Below are 24,439 nucleotides of genomic sequence, written 5' to 3' on the forward strand. Positions count from 1 at the left end.
TTTCCACAGGTGAACGTTACCCGGGAGGACTCTCCCAGCGAAGATCCCGTCTTTCTCCGCACTCTGGGGAAGGGGGATTGGTTTGGAGAGAAAGCCCTCCAAGGGTAAGTGCTCCTTATGAAGTAGTTCTTGAATTTTGATATTTTCTCCAGGATTTTTGCAGCTTTCAGGTGGTTCTGGCCACTTGGGAAGAGGTTGGAAGTGGATTGATTCTTTTGGAGTCACTGGATTTGTGCCGGAAGTGGGAAATGGGGTTTGTTCTGCACTTGAGCAGCCAAATGTAGACCTTCCCTTGCTTGTGGACATCAAAAATTAGTTTGACTTCATGCTTTCTTCCCCAAACATCCATTGGAAGCTCAAAGAGTTTGATGTTTGCAGCTCTGGAGTGTTATTCCTGTATGGAAAAGGATAATCGTGGTCATCCTGATGGGGGGATGGCTGAAGGCAAGGCAGTTTGGGGGGTTTAATTTCTCTTGCTGTATTTCTGTGGGATTTTGGAGGTGGAAGTTGGATGTGAGTGACCACTTTTATATAAACATTTTCCTTTGGGGATAAGCTAAAAGAGGAGAAGCTGCAAATGCATATTCAGCAGGTGATTATTATAAAAATTGGCTTTATTAAGGCAGGAATTGGGGACACTCATTCATCTTCATGGACAAACATCTTTTCCTAGGGGTTTATCTGCATGACAGAGCTCTTGGGCTTTTTTTTGGGATGCTGTGGTAACAAGGTTGATCCCTCCTCTCCCACCCTTCTCCCAAATAAAAGGTGGCAGAATATTCAAAGGCCGAATTTCCTGGCACCTCTTGGCAGCCAGAGACATATCAAGCACAAACCTCCAGTCTACAAATCTCTACCTGAATTACAAAATACTGTGGTTATTAAACAAATATCCTGATTTTGATTCCATCCACTCACAGCCCTGGTGACCCAGAGCATCCCCATGCTGGGAATTCCTCGGCATCTCAAATGCACTAGTTTGAGATTGGTTCATTGACAATACTTGGCTGCATATATTTGAACATTCAATAAAGAAATGGAAACTTAATTATTGAGAGCATGTTCTCCATATCAGGGAAAGGACAATCCTGCATCCCTGCAAGTGCCCAAGGCCAGGCTGGACATTGGGGCTTGGAGCAGCCTGGGACAGTGGGAGGTGTCCCTGCCCATGGCACTGGATGAACTTTAGGGTCCCTTCCAACCCAAACCATTCCATGATCATTTTTTTGCTAGAGAGGTGGAATTCCTCCAGAACCATCCCTCCAGTTTGCTGCTAATCGCAGGAGTCTGACAGGGAGATTTAAATGGAAAAATGGGAAAGTATAGTAATGTAAACATCTGGCAGCTCGATAAATTGCTAATTAATGAGTGTCTCAGGATTGGGTGAGACATCCCTGTTCAGCCACTTGGGAAACCTTTAGGATGACTCTACTGCTGTAAAATACAGCTATAAAACAGAATTTCTACTCTATTTTCTTTCCTTTTTCATCTTTGATTAATTTTTTAAAACTTTACCAGGGCCCTTAGCAATACTTGGAATCCCAGCATGGTTTGGTTTGGAATGGACCTTACAGACCAAGGGACACCTTCCCCTGGACTTTATTAAATCCTGGGATTTCATGTGTGTAGAATAAAACAACAACTAAAACCCATCTCTTCATTAGGCTAGAAAATGATCCTGAAATGCAGCCCAGCAGGAGCTGGGATAACAAATCCCTCCCCACAATATGTCCCTGACGGAGCCATCGGGGGCTGATGGGCGTTATCCCATTTGCCATGCTCACGGCAGATGGCACCCATTAGTTCCCAGTATCCCATTTCACACCGGCAGAACAAGCCATGAAATGATGATCCACATCCTCTCCCAGTGCCCCTCGTACCTCCCTGGCTAATTGGAGGCAGCAGATGGATAATTTGCAGCCTAGCACGACGTAATCCAGGGTGCTCCAGAGTCAGGTGATGTTTTCTTCATTGCAAAGAAAACATTTGATAGGGCTGGTGACAAGAATTATTTCTGTCAGAATTATTTCTTTTTCCTTCAGATCGGCACAGGGAGATAACTGAGTGCAGCTCAGGTACTGAACTCAGTGGTAACTCAGTGTGGATAACTCTGTGTGGCTCAGGTACTAAAACTGGCTGAGAAATCAGGGGGTGCTGCCTTGCTGGCCTCACACAGCTGGATCTTGCTCCAGAACATCTGGAGCACACCTCAGCCCCTTCCAGAGGGGATGTTTTGGGAGCAGCCATCCATCCCATTGGATGGAAAATGTGGTTTAGACTGGTGGGGAGTCTTGAGACAGAAAATGATGGGGGGAGAAAAGAGGATGGAGAACAAATCTTTAGGAAAATGAAGGTTCTGAGCAGCCTGGGCTAGTGGAAGGTGTCCCTGCTTAAGGCAGGGGGTGGAATGGGATGGGCTTTAAGGCCCCTTCCAACCCAAACCAGTCTGGGATTCTGGGAATGCCTCTTTCCTGCTGCATATTCCATCATACATTGGACTTACACAGGGATGGTGGTTTGGGTTTGGGTGGTGGTTGGCTGTGGGTTTCACCCAGTTTTGGGATCCAGGAGGAGCTCTAGACCCAGAGCAGGGGCACAGGGCAGGGGGTTGATGTTTGGAGAGGTGGTGATGGAGCAGGAGAGGGAGGGGTTTGATGCAAATATTCACAGTTCAGTTCCTAAGGCTTTGACCAAACTGGCCAAGTCTTGAAGGCCAGCTGGGATTTTATGGTGAGTGCTTTGCTTTCTAAAAAAGGGGTCCCCTAAACACTCCTGTGCAGTGGCAACAGAGGAAGAATTCAGGTGGGTAGCCCAAGCTGAAGCTGAGACGGGGCCTTCACAACATCTGTGTGTCCACTGGATGTGCTGAAGTATAAATGTGAATGTGGGGGGTGCGTCCTACTGGGAAAAGCAATGGGAATATGGATGATTTAAACCTACAGGAACAGCACAAAGTTATAACAAACGTATTCCTCATGATAGCATGAAAACAGCAGCTGGTTTAAGGCTGTTTCATTGGATTTCTAGGAGGAGATTTCTAATGCTGTTTTATTCTGAAAACAGCTGAGCTTATTCATTTGCCCATGTGGGCTGTCCTGGAAAATAATGAAGTTATTTGCTCTGCAGGGAAGGATCTGGGGGACACCGAGCTGTTCCTGAGCCAGCAGAGTGTCCTGGGAGTCCTGGGGGACACCGAGCTGTCCCTGAGCCAGCAGAGTGTCCTGGGGCCAAGGAGGCCAATGGGATCCTGGGGGCAGCAGGACAGAAGAGCATTGCCAGCAGGGCAGGGAGGGATCCTGCCCCTCTGGGCAGCCCTGGAGGCACCTCTGGAGTGCTGTGTCCAGCCCTGGCTGCTCAGCACAGCAGGGCCAGGGAGCTCCTGGAGCGGGGCCGGCGGAGGCTGCGCAGCTGAGGAAGGGCCTGGAGCATCTCCGTGCCCAGCACAGGCTGAGGGAGCTGGGGCTGCTCAGGCTCGAGAGGAGCCCCAGCTGAGAGGGGCCCTCAGCCCTGGCTGTCCCTGGCTGCAGGGAGGGCTCCGAGCAGGGCCCAGGCTCTGCTCCGGGGCCCAGCAATGGCACCAGAGCACCGGGCAGGGCCTGAGCCCAGCAATTGCCCTGCCCAGGAGGCAGAACTGCTGCCCTGGGCAGTGCCCAGCCCTGAGCACATTGGCCACACAGGCTCTGGGCTCTCCTCGCTGGGGCTGTTGCAGAGCTGTGTGCACACAGTGCTGTGCCTGTGCTCCGGGATGGCCCTGCTGGAGCAGGGAGGTGCCACCAGGTGCCCTCTGTGCTCCCTGCAGCCTGAGCCATCCTGTGACTGGTATGAATTATTTTAAGGCATGGCATATGGAAAAGGTGTGGGAATTTGGGAAGCTGTCCCTCCAGCAGGGTCATGGCAGGTCAGCTTATGGATGGAACTGCTGGAGGAAGCTCCTGTTTGATACCGAGAGCCCCAGGCAAAGAGTGCCCTCCGCTCATCCTGCTTCTCATAAAGACTAAAATACACATTTTTTGATTGATTCTTTGCCAAATGTGTTTGTGGTGTGTAGGGGGAAGAAGGAATCGTGGTCTTTGGGTTGCACAGGAGGTGCTGTGCCCTGATGACCCCAGCAGGGATATCTGAGCTGTTGGGACTGATTTATATCTGATTTTTTGTTACATTCTTGATGGTCTGAAAATGAGAATGGTGGTAGCTGTCCCTCATGGGACAACACAACTACTTCCAAGAAATTTTGTGCTATTTCCCATTTACGTCCCCACCTCTGGAAGTTATTTTCGCTAAGTTAGAGAAATCAGCTCTCCTCTAGCTGTCCCACATCCCCGGGGCATGATTTGTGCCTTGCTAATTTCCTGGAACAGTAAAATCATATCCATGGCTATGGGTATGAGTGTCAGGGGCCAATCTGTGTGCTGACCATTCCAGAAACCTGATACCGTATTTCCCTCCTGGAACAGTGGGAGTTGCTGTGATGGATGTTGACATCAGTGACCAGAAAAGCATGGGAATGCACATGGGAAATATTAAATCAGGAATATTCCAATCAGGATTGCAGCTGGTGCTGTCAGAGCTCTGTTCAGTCAGAAATTAATGTCAGAGCTGAATTTAATGCCAAAAGCTTTTTAAGAGACTGAGAGGGAGACATCAATAAAAGTAGGACTTTGTTTCTTTTTCTTATAGAGGTGTTTGTCTTGAGTCAGACTCCAGAATTAATTGGTTTTTATTAGATCTCTGTTAACTCTCCACGAGGTGCTGGGATCACCCCACTCCTGCTCCTCTTCTCCCTGCTCTAACTCCCACTTTCCTTCTGTGTCCTTCAGTGATGCCACTGCTGGACTGACCTGACCTTTCCATTGCTCCTTTTCCCAGGGAATAACTGAATCACCCAGTGTTTCTTTGAAAACCTCAGAGCCAAAACCTGGAAGCCTTTGGTGTGCCCCATCTTGCTGCCCTGCTCTCTCCTGTCTTGCCTTCTCCAGCTTTTTTCAGGTTTCTTGGCTGTCCTGGAAAGGAGTCCTTCTCCTTCTTCTCCTTCTTCTCCTCCTTCTCCTTCTCCTTCTCCTTCTCCTTCTCCTTTTCCTTCTCCTTCTCCTTCTCCTTCTCCTTCTCCTTCTCCTTCTCCTTCTCCTTCTCCTTCTCCTTCTCCTTCTCCTTCTCCTTCTCCTTCTCCTTCTCCTTCTCCTCCTTCTCCTTCTCCTTCTCCTTCTCCTTCTCCTTCTCCTTCTCCTTCTCCTTCTCCTTCTCCTCCTCCTCCTCCTCCTCCTCCTCCTCCTCCTCCTCCTCCTCCTTCTCCTCCTCCTCCTCCTTCTCCTTCTCCTTCTCCTTCTCCTTCTCCTTCTCCTTCTCCTTCTCCTTCTCCTTCTCCTTCTCCTTCTCCTTCTCCTTCTCCTTCTCCTTCTCCTTCTCCTTCTCCTTCTCCCTCTCCCTCTCCTTCTCCTCCTTCTCCGTCTTCCCCTTCCCCTTCCCCTTCCCCTTCCCCTTCCACTTCCCCTCTGCAGCTTTTGTGGGCAGAATCCTTTTCTGATGTCCTTGGACTGAACTTCCCAGGAATAGTAAGGGTTATATTCCATTTTCATCAGACACCTTCCTTGCCATCCCCTGCTCCCACTAAAACTTTCCCTCCTGCTGCCCGATGAACCTCATTGTCCTGAATTTTCCAGGGAAAGGAGAGTAGAATGGAGGATTGGAAATATTTATCACTCTGGGACACAAAGGCAGACGCACAAGTGTACATGTGGCAGGAATTTCATCTCAGGGTGACATTTCCAGAGAGATTTATATGAATAAAAGATATTTTTATCCTATAGGAAAATACCATTTTAATTCCTGTTTCTCCAGGGAGAACCACAGCTCCTTCTGTTACGATCCCTGTGTTTGGGGAACAGGCATCCAACCACCAAAAAGTGTTGGGGAAGGGCCTGGGAAGCAGCAAAATTCCGGTGTAGGAAAGCAGATGGAATTTGTGATGGGAAAGGGCTGGAAAAAGGGGCTGTGGGGTGGAAGGACACTGAGGAAAGGGTCCCTCCTGGGGTGACTCCTCTTGGCATGACGCAATTCCTTGGTCACAATGCAGAGACATTCCCTATTCCCATTCCAGCCCAGTTTGGAGGAGTAGAAGAGGGAACTAAAAGCAGCCACAGGGTAGGAATACAGTCCAGGATAGTGCAGGATAATGCAGTTTTCCAGCCAGGCGCCCCCTGGAGATGGAGATGCAGCCATGGTGCAGAGGCCACCATAAAACTGAAGCAGTGCTTCCAGTGTTGGTAGGCAGCAAAATGAATAAAAACAGCCCAGAGAGAACGAATAAACCCAACCTTCTAACTCTGGCTAAGCGAGAAGCATTTTTTGCCAGCCCTGTTGCTAAATAATGGGGGTTTTTCCGTAAATCCGGGATGGTTTTGCCCTTTCCCCAACACCTGCACCCTCTGTGTGTCCCAGGGACTGTGGATCCAACACACGGTCTCCAAGGACTGGCTGGAATTTTTGTCATCCATTATCTCAGCTGCTTTTCACACTTCTTGCAAGTACGGAGTGATTTCAGAAGACTTTTCAGCCTTTATTTCCCTTTCTCTGCCAGGGAGCCAGGCCTGATAGGTTTGGATCCACCGCCCTGAGGCGCAGGAAGCTTTTCCAGGCTTTGGGAAAGCTGTCAGCAATTCCCTGAAACAAAACCCTCCCAGAGGCTTTGGAGGGCAAGAGTTCCAAAGCTGGGACAGCTGCAAGTGAGGGGGCAGAGTGACCCCGGGCTGGTGTCACCATCTGCTCCCCTCGGGGCTGGAGCTCTTCCTGCAGGGATCCAGCCTTGCCTTGGAGAGGTGGCAGCTGGGCCTTGGAGCTGATGGATCTCCTGAGGGCACCCCATGGCAGGAATTCAATGAAATGGTGGAAAATGTGGCCCTGCCCTGCCCAGGCTGTTGTTTGGGGTGGCCTGGCCTCAAAGCCCTCGGCTCAAGCACAGATGGGAGGGGGTTTATGATTGCAAAATTATGGAATTTCCATCAGGCCCTTTGTGGTTTGTTTAATTCCAATATTCCAAGCGTGATGTATTTGCTTCCCTTCCTCCAAGTCAGGCCCTTCTCCCAGGTACCAAGCAACAGGAGAAGAGGAAAGGGCCAGGCGAGGTTCAGGCTGAACATCAGGAAGAATTCCTTTACCCAAAGGGTTGTAAATCATTGGAACAGAGTGCCCAGGGAAGTGGTGGAATCCCCAGAAAGCAGAATCCTGGCATGGCCTGGAAGCGTCTGAGGCTTGGAGAACCCTGGTTTGTGGAAGGTGTCCCTGCACGTGTCAGGAGGTTGGAACAAGATGTGCCTTAAGGTTCCAACCCAAACCATTCAGGAATTCTGAGCTGATTTCCATGATTCTGGGCGTTCCCTCTCTGCCCATTTTTTGCCAATATGTGAGGGAACGAGCTGGAAAGGACCGGAGGGCAGAGCAAGATGTGGTGGCTCTCACGAGACCCTGCTTGGGAGCACTGCACTGGGGCCCCTGAGGTGCAGTTTATTTGAAGCTTTCCCCACAGGGATGAATTGATATTATTGCCTCTTCCTGCCTAAAATCATAACACAGAATAGATCCTACCCAAACTCCATCCAACCTGGCACTTCCAGCACCCAGAATTCATTGCTGACCACCACCCTGAACCAGAGTTGGTCAGCTTTAATAATTTATAATCCTTGCTGGGTTCAATATCCTCAAGCAGTTTAAAACTGCCCTTCTCCTTTTGCTCCCACACGCTTTCAAGCGTGGCACTAATTGCCACAGAAGGTTGGGGCTTTTCATGGGGCTTTTTTGGGGTTTTTTTGGATGAGCCATCTGCTGCTTGAGACGACGCCTCTGAGTTCTCAGATGTGCAGTTGACTTATTGATTTTTAGACTCTGTTGTCTGAGATCATACATGTGGCAACAAGCTGGGTGAAGCCAATTTTTCTCTACTATCTTTACATTTTCTGGCATATTTAGTGACTTGTGAAGATCTCTGGGAGGTGTCCCTGCCCATGGTAAGGCGGTTGGAAGTACATGATCTGTAAAATCCCTTCCAACTCAAACCATTCTGGGATCCTCTGAACTCAGCCCTACTTTTTCTTTTAATGAGAATCACACTTTTTATAGAAAAAATGCTGTGTCTTAAAAGTATTGTAATATATTTCCCTATAAATACTATGTACATAAAGCATTCTATTTCTATAAAGGTTTGGATCTGGAGCTCAGCACCTGCAGTGAAATTCTGCGCTCTGACAAACAGCTCCGTTCATCAGCTAAGGTTTTTTCCTAATTTTTGTGCAGAGAGCTGAGACCACCTTAGTCGGGCGGTGCTGCTGACCCTCCCCAAAAATCTATGCAGTTTCTCCACAAAAAATTTACACTTCCAGGCTTGGATAGGGTTTCTTTGGGAGCGAAGTGACACAGCAGGGAGAGGGAATGCACAGTTCCTGCCCACCAGGGCTCTGCGTGCCAAGGATCGAGGATTGGATCGCTTTACAGACTCTGGCAGGGCTGAGCTGATGACTTGGGGCTCTATTTCCCCATTGTCCCACACCTTGAGTACAAATTCCTGGATATCCAGGGCACTTGAGTTGGCAATGGTGTGCAGGGGTTCAATTTTCACCATTGTTCCACGGCTGGAGCACAAATTCCTGCACTTCCAGGGCACTCCAGTTCACAGTGGGGTGCAGGGGCTCGATTTTCCCCATGGTCCCAGACTTTGAGTACAAATTCCTGCACTTCCAGGGCACTCCAGTGAGGTGCAGCTTGATTTCTAATAGGGCTGAACCAAACCTGCTCCAGTGAGGGACAGTTAACAGGGGGTGAAGAGGGACAAACAAATGATTTTGTACGTAGGCAAGAGCAGAGAACGCCAGGGCTGCAGGATGTTGTGCCTCATCAGCACCTGCTGGAGAGGCCCCTTTGTATTTCCCCAGCCTGGGGACATCAAACAGATCCTCAGGGAAACACCTCTGGCACTGAAGGGATAGGGATGGTCAGGAGTGAAAGGCTGGTGCACAGAAATTCGCCTTCTTTTCATTTATTGTCTAAGAGAAAAAGAAAAATGTCAGAATCATGGAGTGGTTTGAGTGGGAAGGGACCTTAAAGATTCAAAATTCCACCCCCTGCCATGGGCAGGGGCACCTTCCACTGTCCCAGGCTGCTCCAAGCCCCAATGTCCAGCCTGGCCTTGGGCACTGCCAGGGATCCAGGGGCAGCCCCAGCTGCTCTGGGCACCCTGTGCCAGGGCCTGCCCACCCTGCCAGGGAACAATTCCTGCCCAATATCTCACCTGAATTTCCCCTCTGTCTGTTTTAAGCCATTCCCTGTGTCCTGTCCCTCCATCCCTTCTCCAAAGTCTCTCTCCATCTTCCCTGTCATCCTGTCCAGGCACTGCAAGGCCACACTGAGGTCACCCCAAAGCTTCTGTTCTCCAGGCTGAACAATCCCAGCTCTCTCAGCCTTTTAAAATCTGTCTTTAAAATCTTTGTATCGACCCAAAATCTCCCTCAGGGAAAAAGAGCCCTTAGGAGATAAGGTCCCTTCCAACCCAAACCTTTCTAGGAGTCTAAAATCAAAATTGTCCTACTCTTCTTCTCACAAAGAGGGCATAAATGACATTCATTTGTGTGGGGAAGTTACACTCAGAGCAAACTTGATGACTCAAATGTAGTTAGTGAATAATCAAGTGGTTTGGAGTCTTAAAGACAACAGTTGTTGGTTTAGAAAATCACAGCTTACGACTTGTCCTTGCTTTGCTCCGACTGAATCATAGCCTGGGAACTCCAATTGTTTATTTTTTTCCCCCTTTGAAGATGTTGTCTAAAGAGCAGGCACAGTATTCCTCCTGCTGGGTTAAAAAACATGGAAATAATAAAAATACAGATCTAATGTTGGGCAAGCAGAGTGTGCCAGATGGAGGAAGGCAGAATTCCAGGGGTTTGGGGGAAAGCAGCACTACGGAAGGTTTATGGTTACCATCATCTTTGCTTTTGCTGCAGTGAACATCTCCAAGGATTTTTCCAACGTCTTTTTCCCTCTGTGTTCATTCAGAGCCTGAAAAAAAAAATTATGGAAATAGGGGATGCTTAGGGAATAATAAATATTTTTGCTATTTATTAGCTACAAAAGCTGCTGGAGCACTGTTCACATCAAAGAATATGGTTTTCATTTATAAAATTTTTAAATAGCACAATTTGGGGGATTTATTTTCCTGTTTGGAGCAGGATGAGTGGAGTGGGTGGTGATGGAAGAGATTCCACGGGTCAGATCTAGTTCTTGCTTCCTGAAAAGAGCAAAACCCTGGGACTGCGCTTTGCTTTTCCCATCTGGAGGCTGTAAAACAACCTGGCAGGGCTCAAGGCTCCAAACTCTTCCCTTTCCCCCTCTTCTCATGATTTTTTTGCAGGCAATTCCTGTGTTGTGCGAAAGAAAAAGAAGGAAACAATGGGGAAAAAAAAGAATTCCAACCTAATTTTTTTCCTGTAGCAACACCTTGCTGTCAATAATAACCATCAACAACTATTGGATCCAAAGGTTTTATCCTAGAATTTCAAAATGAGGATGCTTGTGTCAAAATGATGGTTTATGGCAAATGTTTCTAGTTGGGAAAAAAAATCCATGCTCGGCTATAAATGTATTTTTAATGAGAGGAGAGAAAAATCCTTGTACCAGAGGTCCGGTGAGGAAATCACACATTTTTCCTGGGAAAATGCTTCCATCAAAATACTCCCGCCAGCTCTGTTCATGTTTGTAAGGATTAAGTGGAACTGAGGATGCAGCAGTGAATTTTAATTCTCTTGACTTCCTTTAAAGAAAAAAAAAACCCACCTCAAACAAGTGAAGATGCCTATGGGGGATGCAGGAGTAGGAATTAATTCCTGGGACGTAGACTAGATAATCCATGTTAGCAAACCCTCAGAGCAGGTTTACAACAAGATGGAATTAAAGAGGGGGAAAGAGAGCAAAAAATGGGATACCAGCATAAGTGTATAGCTAAATTTACTACAGCACCGTGGTCAAATCTCCTTTGCTACCCAGGATGGATCTGGGTTTGTGTGTCAGGCTTGGACCTCCATTTAAAATTCCTGTCATTTATAAATTGTAGAAAATTGAGGGAGTTTTCTGCACAGTAAACTGGAATTGGGATGCAGGGCCAACTCATTTGATGATCATTATGAGGCACCATCATAATGAAATGTTCAGGCCTGTGCTTTACAAATAATCAAATGTTCTTTGTTAGAGCCATATTAAAGTAATTCCACCTCTGAAATACAGAATAGTTTCAGTTCCTGGCTTGCATTTTGGCTGCTGTAATTTAAACACACAGGGACCAAAGGAAATGGCCTCAGCTTGCACCAGGGGAGGTTTAGGTTGGATATCAAGGAAAATTTCTCCACCAAAATGCTGTCAAGCATTGGGACAAGCACCCAGGGCAGTGGTGGGATCAGCATTCCTGGAGGCATTTAAAGGATGTGTGGAGGTGGCACTTGGGGACATGGGGCAGTGGTGGCCTCAAAGCCCATCCAGTGCCACCCCTGCCATGGCAGGGACACCTTCCACTGTCCCAGGCTGCTCCAAGCCCCAGTGTCCAGCCTGGCCTTGGGCACTGCCAGGGATCCAGGGGCAGCCCCAGCTGCTCTGGGCACCCTGTGCCAGGGCCTGCCCACCCTGCCAGGGAACAATTCCTGCCCAATATCCCATCTAAAGTTCCCCTCTGTCAGTGTGAACCCATTCCCCTCATCTGGTCCCCCCATGCCTTGTCCCCAGTCCCTCTCCAGCTCTCCTGGAGCCCCTTTAGGCCCTGGAGGGGACTCAGTCAGTGATACCAGCCCGGGAACAACGTAGGAATAATCCTGATTTATTTATGTTTGCTGTTCTCCTCATCCTCCCTCCATGAACACCCAGAGTTCCATAGGCTGAGCACTATCCCTGTCCTGTATTAATTCCTATTTCCTGGCAGCCACCTCTCTACCAGTCCCCTGCTTTGAATTTAATGATTATTAACATCAGTTTTCAGTCTGAGACTGAAGATCCGATCTGAGATGAGATGTTTTACCCAGGTCCAGCCTTGGCACAGGGGCTGTTTAAGCTGCTGATGGCAGATCAGGCTCCAAGAGTTCCACGTTCAGTGGCAGCCTCTGAGCTCACTTTGAGTTGCCCTGGCTGTCAATACAAAGGATACACTAAAGCTTTTCATTCCTCGGTGCATTCCAGCAGATTCCTGTTGTCCCAGCCTGTCCCTGTCTCTGTCCCCGTGCGGTGTCACTGTGACTCCAAAGTCACAGGGCCAGCCTGACCACGGGGATCTTGGAGAGCAGCAAAGCTGCCTGGGAATACCCACCCTGAGCAGGGTAACATTTCAAAGCCATAAACTGTGTTATCACCACCCAAATTTGGGTGTTAATGTAGGCAAGGGCACACCCTGAGCGTGGCTCTTGGCAGGGGCAGCGCTCCCGTGACAGTGCTGGGGGTGGTGTGAGGAGCTGGGCTTCCCTTTGGGTTTGGCTCCCAGAGCTGGGGTTTTGGGATGGTTTTACTCTTAGGAGAGCCTGGTTTTTGTTGTGAGGTCTGTGTGGGTGAGACCCAGAGTCCCTCTTTGCTGAACACAGAGGGCTGGGGTTTTTCTAGGAGTGCTCCCCTTAGGGCTTCACAACCCACTCAGGTTTTGTTAGGCTGAACCACGATGTCACTGATCCTCCAAAACTCCACTGGAGGCTCAAGCTTCCCATCCCAGGGAATTTAAGAGGGGAAACATCTCCAGCTGTGCCAGCTGTGTGGGACAGTGTGTGGAGTTTTGAGGAGAACTCCTCAGTTCTCCTGCCTCAAACCCCAACTCTTCTTCTTTTCCTCCATGACCTGCCCCCATGGAACCTTTCCACTGGTGATTCTGGCATCCAACACCCACTTAGTGCTCTTGGAATATCTTGGAGCTTTTTCCTGATGCTCCTGAGCCCAGGAGGAATTCCCACAGAGCTGCCCAGGCTTTGAGACCCCCTAGAAAGTGCTGATTTGCTGACAGTAATTATATTTCCCGGATTTATTTCTATAAATTGTTGTTTGTCACCGAGGTCTCTGCAGGCTCTTGCTGTTGGAAGCAAAATGTCAGTGATGCTTCTGGAAATTTCACCACGGATGGTCCCAAATCCAACAGGAGCAATGGGAATCGTTGAGCTGCATGCCTTGGATGGAACAGACATTTTCAGAGGTTTAGCTGTGTTTATGTTCAATAAAAAAAAGGGAAAAGCTCATTTAAAACTACTAAAGCTGTGGGCAACCTTCATCTCAATTTAATCTCGGGTTTGCTCAGGCTGAAAAAGTGGTTTAGGGTTATGTGGCAGAACTTCCCTAATGAAGCAATTTCACTCCGGCAGCTGAAGGGGCTGCCAGAGATTTAAATTCATCAAAATTCTGTTATATTTAATTTTTTTTCCCCTTGGCCCCTGGGTTTGTAAAATCCAGTCCTTGATTCCCAAAGTCTAAAGCTCCAAACGACACGTCCTTAAGGCACCTGCTGAATCCCACTGTGTCTGCAGTCGGGCTGTAATGGAATGAAATGTTGGCCGCTGTAGAGTTGAGTAGAAGCTGGAATATTTTAGAGTTTTCTATAAGCCACGATCTTATAAAGATGAAAATGACTCTGACAGGAGGTTACTCAGCACTTGTCCCAGGTGCTGGTTTATTTTCTCATTCCGTAGTAGAATTTTAGATATAAAAGGTTAGGGGAATTTACGAAAGAATAATTGTGTTAAAATATGACTTCTGCGCCGTTCTGGGGCCAAGATGGTGACAGGGAATAGCAGAATCCCGGAATGGTTTGGGTTGGAAGGGGCATTAAGGATCAGCTCATTCCATCCTGTGCCCTGGGCAGGGACACCTCCCACTGTCCCAGGCTGCTCCAAGCCCCAATGTCCAGCCTGGCCTTGGACACTGCCAGGGATCCAGGGGCAGCCCCAGCTGCTCTGGGCACCCTGTGCCAGGGCCTGCCCACCCTGCCAGGGAACAACTTCTTCCTAATTAATGAGCTTCTGGTCCTGGATTGAAGCCTTCCAAACCATCTTTAGCCTTCTACAGCCGAGTGGGTGGGAAAAAATTTTTCCCAGGGGGAAAACTTAAAGGAAATTAATTCAGGGAGAGAGAAAGGGATGTGAAATTCCTGGACAGGGAGATGCTTTTATAGATTGAAGGGACTCAGCTCTTTTGTGGAACTGGCTCCTCCACATCCTTGGCTGCAGAATCGGCCAGGAGCATCTTCTCTGTGCTGAAAGGACAGGAGGTAGGCAAGGTAAAACTTGCTGGGAATATCTGGGAGTGCAGTGGAGCAGAGGGAATGCGTCAGGACATAAAGAGGCTGGAGGATTTTGCAGCCATGGCATCCAAGCCTTCGTGCAGAAGCTGCAGAGTACATCTCGCATCAAACAACCTGGACATGATCCCAGCTCCCCACTGCTGCTGAAGCCTTCCCGGGATTTTAACATCCTGACCTTGGACACTTTGAAATGTCCTCCAGGAGACTCTGCAAAGGGAGATGGAATTTGAAAGCCAATATTGTTCTTTTCTGAAGCTGGGTATTTCCAACATCTCCCATTCCCACAGGTCAATCCAGGGCTTGTCAGGATGGCTCCAGCTGGAGTTTTCTCTCCTGTCTTGCATCTGGAATTGGTATCTGAAATTCTCCCAGTGCTCTCCTCAAGCTTTCTGGGATAAATCTGCCTGAAGGAAAGCTCAGGTGGCACCAAAAGGTGTTTGGTTCTTGTTCTTCACGTGACCTGGAATTGGGACTGTGGTTTTTAGTCTGGGACATTTAAAAATGAGTTGGATTTGCTAGAGGTAGTGGGGAATTGTGAGCAGGAAATAGAGAAAAATCAGCTGAATATTGGCCAAAAAAGAGCTCCAAAGGTCCCTGCTCTGACCTCCTGCTGCAAGCAGGGATGTCCCAACTCCTGGAGCAGAGTCATCATTCCCTAATCTTAAAACTCTCCAAGGATGGGGCATCACCTATTGCACTGCTCCAAATTTTCCTGAAGTTTTCATCATGTCCAAGCTAAACCTCCTAAATGACAACTTGAAGCAGCTTTGAAGAAATTCTGGGGGGAATAAATCCCAAGAGAAGTAATTTAAGCTAAGGAATCTGGCATTTAACAGGGATTATTGCCACCACTTGCTTCAAAAAGCTCTTGAGCCTGGTCTTTCTTGTCAGGAAAATGGGAATATAGCCAATCTCCATGGATTTGGGGGTGTCCACAAGAGGAAAGGATTAATCCATAGGTATCACATTCTATTTTTTTTTAATCTTCCATCATGTGTCCTTTCTGGACGGGCTCTTAGGGACTTGGAGAAATAATAAATAATTAATAATCAGTAATTTGGCAGTTTGGGAGAGATCCCTCCACCTGGGGAACTTGGGAGAGCTGAAACTCTTTGGAATGCTGGGAAAGTCAGAGCCTTTCATGCTGTTGGTTTATTGTCCTGCTGCTACAAAAAAATGAGGAAAAATTCAGATTTTCAACTCACCCCCAGCATGTCCTTGAGCAACGTTGGATATTTTATGGATAAGGCTCCCTAAGCAGGACATCTCCAAGGGATGCAGGCTCATTTAGGAAAGGTTTTATCATTTGGAAACTCTTAATGAAAGGCCTGTGATAAATGATTGGCGTTGTAGCCTTATTTCTCCTTTTCTGGCTGCAGCAGATCCTTTTCCTATGTGGAGATTCCAAGTGAAGGATAGAGGGTGGAAGGGAGGGATTTTAATTGCCAGGAGCTTTGATTTCGCAAGGGGACAATGACCCTGTGTCCCTGTGTGAGAAGCATTGGATCACTTCACAGTTTGGGGGATCCACATCTTCCATCCGGCTCGTTGCTATCAGTGCCCAGGGCTTGGAGAGCGGTGAGGCAGCCATGGGAAAAGGGACTTGATTGCTTCAAATCCCACAACAGTTTGGGGTGGAAGGGCCATTAAGGATCATCCAGTGCCACCCCTGCCATGGGCAGGGACACCTCCCACTGTCCCAGGCTGCTCCAAACCCCAGTGTCCAGCCTGGCCTTGGGCACTGCCAGGGATCCAGGGGCAGCCCCAGCTGCTCTGGGCACCCTGTGCCAGGGCCTGCCCACCCTGCCAGGGAAGGAGTTGACCAGGTGGGGGTCGGTTGATCAATGGTCTTGGAGGTCTTCTCATTCCCTCTTTGGTGATTTATTAAAAAATATTAAAGTGCCTCTGCCGAGCCCTTCATGGAGAAAATGGGCCAAGGACCATTTAATGTGGTTCTGGCTGTTGAATTCTTCTGTTGCTGCTCTTCTTTTTTGAGGAAAATAATGCAGATAAGCATTTTCCTCTTTATCTGTGCCGGTTTCCTGGGTTTTTTGCTTTGCCTGGCTCTGAATTATCTGATCGAGGCTGGCAGATAAGTTCCTTAGGGAGGGTAGGTCTGCAAAGCTCTGGTTTCTAGAACTCTTCTGATTTGTTCAAGGTTTAATTGAATTGTCCTTGAATGGGATAATTAACATTTAATATATCTTAAAGATGCTCTTGTCGCCCACTGGCTGATTAAAACAGCAATGGATGGGGTGTGGCAGGGTTTGATTTCACTTTAATGAAAAAGTGGTCATTTCACAGCCCTGGGTTGTTTCACTTGGGGAATACCATTAATTATGGACTAGTGAGACTCTGGTTCATTACAATAATTCTGAATAAATTACACGAGTAATTAGGTTGAATCATTAGTGGGTTTGGCAGGCAAGGAGGTTTTACCATCCCAGTGTCAGCGTTGTGTCACTCGGATTCGGGTTCATCTCTCACTTCAGACTAAACTTAAGCCACAGTTCACCTACAAATACCAGTTTTAGTTCCCATAGAACATTCCTATGGCTGTGTTTGCTCTTCCCTGCCTGTCTCGGCTGCTGGAAACACCGTAGTAAATGATATCAATATCATTGAGGGATTCCTGGGAGGAATGGGAATGCTGGGCCCACTGAGAATGCTTTTTCCATCAGCAGACAGGGATTTCTGAGCGTTGTCCCCATGTCAGCAGTGGGAAACACAGGTGGGATGCAGTGGCTCCCTGCAGGGATTCAAGCTGTGCATGTGTGGGGTCGGGGTTGAGGGGAGGACTGGGCACTGCTGGGTGGCTGGTTGGGCTCAGTGATCCTAGAGGGCTTTTCCAACACTTCTGTCATTCCTCGCTTCTCCTGATGCTGGCAGATCCAGCTGTGGTGGGCTGGGTGCAGTTACAGGGCTTTAACCAGATTCCATGCAGGACTTGGAAGCAAAGGATAAGGGATGAGATAATCATCTCTTTCAGCCTTAAAAGTCACCACCAATAAGGATTTCAGTGGGAATGCCTGCAGTGTATACCCTCAGTGTGTTGTGGCAGCTCTTGGATTTCATTGGAATTCCCTTCCCAGGCAGGTGGATTCCCCAAGGGGTGGCACAAATGGAGTTTGCCCAGAGAAAAGGCAGAGCCAGGGCTGTGACAGATGGCAGCCCTCAGGCACCGGAGAGGAGAAGGCTCCAGGGAGAGCTCAGAATGCCTTCCAGGACCTAAAGGGGCTCCAGGAGAGCTGGAGAGGGACTGGGGACAAGGGATGGAGGGACAGGACACAGGGAATGGCTTCCCAGTACCAGAGAGCAGGGATGGATGGGATATTGGGCAGGAATTGTTCCCTGGCAGGGTGGGCAGGCCCTGGCACAGGGTGCCCAGAGCAGCTGGGGCTGCCCCTGGATCCCTGGCAGTGCCCAAGGCCAGGCTGGACACTGGGGCTTGGAGCAGCCTGGGACAGTGGGAGGTGTCCCTGCCCATGGCAGGGGTGGGGTGGACTGATCCTTAGTGCCCCTCCCAGCACAAACCATTCCAGGATTCCCTGACTTCCAAGCGTTCCCACCCCAGCACTGCCAATCCCTGTGTTTGCCTGAAGGAGTCAGAAAAACAGAGTGGAATTAGCAGAGGGTGGAATTTGTGTTTTGCAAACGTGGGATTTGGGAAATGGAGCCTCCTGGCTGCGGGCTCATGTTTCAGGAGGGGCTGTTTAGCACTTGGCAGTGTGAACACCTGGGTGGAAACTGAGCTGAGGGTGCTGCTTGTCACAGGTGTTTGGGCAGACATCCCAAATCCATTGGCCACCTTCCCTCGGCACTCCTGGCTCCTGGAAACATCCGACTTTGGCTCCTGGCTCATCACCAACAGGCAGCACTTCAGAGCCACAGGGAATTGTGTTCCCCTGTGGTTTGTTACCTGTGAGTTATGGATCTGCAAAGTGCTATTTGCCAGGAGATAAATAGTTATTGTTTTTATATATATTACATACAGGGAACATCAAACGATCCCAGACTGGCTTGGGCTGGAAAGGACCTCAAAGCCCATCCAGTGCCACCCGTGCCATGGGCAGGGACACCTTCCACTGTCCCAGGCTGCTCCAAGGCTGTGTCCAACCTGGCCTTGGGCACCTCAACAGTGGGATCCTTCCTTGAAACACACATTTGGAATGTTAATACTCCCAGAAGACAGAAACTTTTATCTAAAACTTCACTCTGTCCTGAATGCATCAAAATTCCCCTTTTTTTAGAAAATTAATTGAAGAGGAATTTGATTCCCATGGAGACACTGACATCCCAAGGACACGCAGTGCTACTTTCTGCCAAGCCTGAAAGACCCATGGGAATATTAATATCAGAACATTTATTAGGAAAATGCAATTCTTGATTTCCAGGTGACTTTCCCAGACTATTCCAGTTTTCAAAATCCAGGGCTGTAATTCAGCCTCATGTCTGGGCTTTTTTTCCATATATGTTTTATTTAAGCTTTGAATTGTATTTCCTCTTTGGACAGGCATTTTATTTTACAGAAACCCTTTTAATCCTTAATCAAATTTCCATAAGTTATTACCTATTTTAACACTGGAAGTGGTTTAGGGCAGACCCTCCCATGGAGGAGGAGCATGGACTAACTTTTGCTCCTCACTTTTAGTGCTGTGAGTCCTTCCTGTGCTGAACGGCCTCAGATTCATCACAATTTGTTCTTAAATACCTGCTTGCCTCATAAAAATGATAAAAGGAAGACAAGGTTCCTTGGAGGGTCATCAGGGCTTGAAGTTATGGGTGTAATAATTACTGAGGTTTTTTATTGTGCCTTCCCAGTGCTGAGTGCTGACTCTTCCACCTTCACATTCAGGTGTTCAGCAGCACCTGCCATATCAAACCCCTATCAAATCACCTAAAGGGTGTCCTCAGAGCAGGGAAATCCTTCATGGCAGGGTGGGACACGTCCACCAGAAGGAGAGAAGCTGCTCCACAGCACAAAAGAAGTGGAGGTGTCGAGGTCACTGCCACAAATACATTTTTTTGGGATGTTCAAAGCAGTAGCACCATCCACCAACATGGCAGCATCAGTGGGAGATGAGCCTGGGAATGGCGATCCATCCCTTTCCTCCTGGGAATCTGCTGGGTGACAACCCTGAACAGCTCTCCTAACACTACTGTTGTAGTCCCAGCACCAGAATTTCCTCCAGGTCACCCCCACCCAGGCCAGGAATTCATTTCTTTCCATTCCAGTTGGATTTCTTGGATAGGATTCTCAGGGCAAGCCCTTTAACCATGAGATTTAGTTTGGTTTTGGCCCATAAAACCTTCATTATTGATTCATTTTTTCCAAATCAAGAACAGGCAGGTGGTTGTTGCATCTCGCCCTGCTGCAAATGTAGGCCAAGATGCAAGTGAAGTTAGAGAAATGGTTACAAATAAAAGGTAACCAAAACTTTAAAAAAACATTTTTAAGTCTCCAGGTAGGCAAATCCTTCTTTGTAAAGGATAGAAGGTCGTCAAATTTGGGTACCACTCCTCAGAATACCCAATAAAGGTGAGTTTTATCTCCCACCTGAAAGTCACAGTGTAATCAGAAAATACCCAGTAAGATTAAAGTGGGAATAGAGAGGCTGGGTTTGAGCTGTTATCACTAAATTCAAGCTAATAACTGATTTCCCCCCTTTTTTTTTTCTTTTCTGATGTGTCTTGTCCTAAATGCCTTAATTCAACCTTATTAATAAGAATATTGTAACCAGGCCAAGTGTACAGTCCTGGAAGGGGGAAAATGCATTAAAGGATGGGAACAGCAGCAAATTAGAAACCTCTGGATAGTGCTGTGGCATCATTTCAAACCCACCAGGGAAGAGCTCATTTTTTATTTCTGGCTCTGCTCTGCAAACCCTCATTAGCACCATTCCCAAATGATCTCAGCACTCATCTCCTGAGGTCCCACAGGACAGGGGATTTCTGCCAGGGCCTCTCCCAGGCAGCAGCAGGTTCTGCAGAGAGGCCACCAAGGACGGACCAGGCACTGACCCACCTGCTCTGGGTGGTCCTTTGAGGTTCTCCAGTTTCTTGAGCCAAGAAACGGGGTTTTATCCTCGTTTTTAGGGAAGGAAATGGTGAACATCAGGAAACAGCTGGATGTGGCTGTGTCCATGGGGTCACAGAATGGTTTGGGCTGGAAGGGACCCCAAGCCCACCCAGTGCCACCCCTGCCATGGGCAGGGACACCTCCCACTGTCCCAGGGTTCTCCCAATATCCAACCTGGCTTTGGGCACTGCCAGGGATGCAGGGGCAGCCACAGCTGGGAATCTGTGCCAGGGCCTGCCCACCCTCCCAGGGAAGGAGTTGACAAAATGGGGATCAGTCAAAGACTGGACTTGATGACCTTGGAGTTCTTCTCCAAACTTAAGGAATTCTGTGGTCCATGTCTGCATCAGTCACCTGGATGTGCCTGATTTCCACGGGGGGAAGCCACCCCTCACAGACCAAAGTCTGGATCCCCAACACTTCATCCTCCTGAGAAGCCAGCGCCCGTTTGCCTTTGGCTTCGATATAAAAGCACATCGCTGGCATGAATAAACACAGCGCGTTCCACTCAACTTTTATAGGTTTTAATGTGAGGCTAATAAAAGGTGCCACTGGAAAAAGCTGTGCTGGAAAAGGCATTTCATAAACAATCTTCTAAAAATCCCCTCAGGCATTAAAATCTCACCTCCTAAAAGGGAATGAAATACAGCAGGAGGGATTTGACTCCAAGGTACCCCAGTTTGAGGACATGTAGCAAAAACCCCGTGTGATTTAAGCTTTAGGCATATTGGAAAAACAAAACGTTTCTTAGAGAACAACAGTTCAGCTCGTTCACCTTTAAAAATACTATTTTATCGATTTTTTTACTTAATATAAGCAAAACGTACAACTCTCCAAATAGAAAATGTACCAGCTCCCCCTAATACTCTGTCTTATGCCTTGTGAGCATCTCGTTAGCATTTACTGACTGCTCCTAAAATATATTTCTGTTCCCAGAGGCTCCAGCCGAAAGGTTTAAGCCCTGCCAAGGGTTGTACAACAAGATTTACAAAAGAAAAGGAGCCCTTTGTGATAATTGACTGGAATATTTATGAAGCCGAGGCCTCGGGCCTTTCAAGGCTCTGTTGGTCAAGGAAATTCTGCTCTGTCTTTGCTGCACTCAAGTTCTAAAAGTAAAAAAACTCCCAGGAGCTGCTGCTGAGATTCCACCAGCCTGGAGCAAAGGAGGCTCAGGGGGGACCTTGTGGCTCTGCACAAGTCCCTGACAGGAGGGGGCAGCCGGGGGGGTCGGGCTCTGCTGCCAGGGAACAGGGACAGGACAAGGGGAAACGGCCTCAGATCGCACCGGCAGAGGTTTAGGTTGGATATTGGGAAAAATTCCTTTACAGGAAGGGCTGTCAAACATTGGGTGGAGTCCCCATCCAAGGGATGAGAAGCAGTGGGAGCTATGGGAGCAGGTGCTGGGGCAGGACTTCAAGCAGTCTGAGGATGTAGGAAGGTAAAAAAAGCAAAACAACAGGAATCACCTGAGATATTTTTACATTTAGGGCAAATTATGGAAGCCTGAGGTAAAGCCATGGAACAGAAGCTGAAATATGAACTTATCTCTTCTTAAATGAAGTTGTTGACAGCTTGTCAGAAGCAAAATGGTTGTAACTTCCCAATGTGGTGAAGTGGGCTGTAAATTCCAAGCAGAAAAACAGATCTATGCATTTCACCCCTGAAACAACGGCCTCGTGTTTCCAGTGGTGTGCTGAGACGCCTGGGAACGCTTAGGAATGTGGATATCATTACCCCCTAATTCCACCGTGGGGTTAAGGAGCTGAAGAGGGCACACGAGGTCTCCTGATGGGGTTTTTGGCCCTTGTGCACAGCCAAGGATCTCCTGAGGGCTCCCAAATCCTCCCCTCTTGGATTTCCGCGGCCAAGAGCCCCCGCAGCAGCTGTGACCTTTCTGCAGGTGCCGAGCTCTGAGCTGGGGGAGCTGCAAAATACCAGGGGGGACACAGAGCACAGAGCTGGAGGGGATCAGGAGCGTCCAGGGGAAATGCTGGAGCGGCCGCGGCCATGGAGCGCTCGGAGAGCGGGGCAGATTCCACGGATGAGGAGTGCGCCTTTTCGGGAAGCAGCTGCGAGGATGAGGGAGATGAAGGCCAGGGAGTGTCCGAGTCAGTGCTCTCTCCTCCCCCCTGGGGCCACGGCGGGTGGTGGGCACTGCTGGGAATTAATTAATTAATTATTTGTTAATAAGTTGTCTTTTGCACATTGCTCTTCTAATAGCAGCCTGTGCGTTCAGTGCTGTTAAAATAATTACTTGTATTTAATGCACTTGCAGTAATTAATTGTCTCTTGCATTTAATGCAGTAATTACTTTGCACTTGTCACAATTCCTTGTTGCACTGGTAGTAGTTACTTTCGCCTTTAAAGCTGTGCACTTGCTGAGAGCAACCTCTGCATTTAATATCTTGCACTGCTAGTAATTAGTTCTTTCATGTATTTGCTTGTAATTAGTGTTCCATTTAATGCTGCTCACTGGGAGTAATTACTGGGAGTAATTACCTTTGTTTTTAGTGTTTTGCACTTGTTGTTTTTCATTCAATACCGTGGTTACTTGTTGCATTTAATGCCGTGCACTTACTTGTAGTAACTTCTGCATTTAATGCCTTGCACTTGTAGTAGTTACTTTTACCTTCAACGCTGTGCATTTACTAGTAGTAACTTCTGGGTTTAACGCTTTGCACTTGTAGTAATTATTACACTTAATGCTGTGCCCTTACAGCAATTCCTCTTGTGTTTGGTGCAGTTCACGTGTAGCAATTACTTGGTGCAATTAATGCCATGCACTTGTAGCAATTCCTTCTGCGAGTAGTCCTGTGCACTTACTAGCAGTAAACATTTCATTTCATGCTGCACACTGCTAGGAATTACTCTTGGACTCGTAGTAATGATTTATTGTGTTTAATGCCACTTACTTGTAGGAGTTACTCTCTCGTTTAATGCTGAGCACTTGCTGGTAGTTGCTCTTGCCTTCAATCCCCTCCTAGTAATTTCTTTTCCACTTAATGCCTTGCACGTGGAGTTTTTCATGCCGTGCACTTCCAAGGTTTCATTTGCCTTGAGCGCCACGGATTCCTGCACTTCCCTGTGCTGCTGCTGGCCAAAGTCACCTTCTAGAAAAGGATGGATGAAGGACAAGACAGCAGAAACCACCACGGTCCCTTGTGCATTTGAATGTCTCATTTCAGATTTTATTGAAAGTGTTTGAACTGAGGCCGCTGATGTATTGTATTTTCCTGCTCTGTAATCATCTAAACATAAAACAGTAACAATAATCACGTCTCTGATCCATACCTTTAAAGGGATAAATGTCTTTTTGTGGCTTCTGGCATAACGGGACCAGTGTGTTGAGTTTTACCTGGAATTAGTGGACACCACCAAGTTTGAATTCTTGTTTTAATGGATCAGTATATTGGCAAAAGGTGGCTACAGCCACTTAATGAGGAATTCAATATTGTCTTTCCTTATCCTCTCTGTATTTACCCACATTTTAGGAGTTAAGAGCAATAATTATCCACTGCTATTCCACGGCTGCTTTCTCCTTTGCTTTAAATTAGCACAATGTGATTTATCAGTGGGGTAAATTAGCACTAATACACACTTAATTCCACTCCTAATAGAGTCAGCATTCCAGCACAGGCTGGAATATTAATGTTCTTCCCTTGTACTTCTGCTTGCTCTGTTTCAAAGCTATGAACATGAAGAGAGCTCCAAAGCAATTAAAGTAAATGAATGATGACCTCAGAGGGAGAGTGCACGTGCATCACCCTTCTTTAACCATATTCCTGCTTTAATACCTCCAGTCTTTAAAAGGGGATTTCTATTCCTAAGAGCACCTGTAAATCTCATTTTCTGCTTCAATGGAAACGCAGAGTGGTGTTCCAGTCTCAGTGAATGAGGTGTGTTTAGAAGAGGGAAGGTCTCTTTTGCCTGTGATCCACTTACCCTTGGAACATGGAAAGGCTGGAGGGAATTGGGGTAAAGTGAACCCAGAAAACGCAGCGCAGACTCTGAAACACTGGAACAACAAATCAACCTGATTAAAATGAATTAAATTGATATTCTTGGACTTC

General features: G+C 47.8%; 1 protein-coding gene across 2 annotated transcripts in view; it reads left to right on the forward strand.

Moving 5' to 3' along the window:
- Nucleotides 1–24,439, forward strand: part of PRKG1 (protein kinase cGMP-dependent 1) — a gene marked incomplete at both ends in the record, with an annotated part of 370,579 nt that overhangs the window by 281,105 nt on the left and 65,035 nt on the right. The window contains one exon of one of the 2 annotated variants that reach the window (XM_082285730.1): nucleotides 10–104. In XM_082285730.1, the coding sequence (XP_082141856.1) occupies nucleotides 10–104 (95 nt within the window). Of the gene's footprint in view, nucleotides 1–9; nucleotides 109–24,439 lie in introns of those variants that run through there. The other variant, XM_082285731.1, reaches the window with a different exon arrangement.

The sequence above is a fragment of the Coloeus monedula genome, assembly GCF_965178545.1.
Source record: "Coloeus monedula genome assembly, chromosome: 8".
NCBI lineage: Eukaryota > Metazoa > Chordata > Aves > Passeriformes > Corvidae > Coloeus > Coloeus monedula.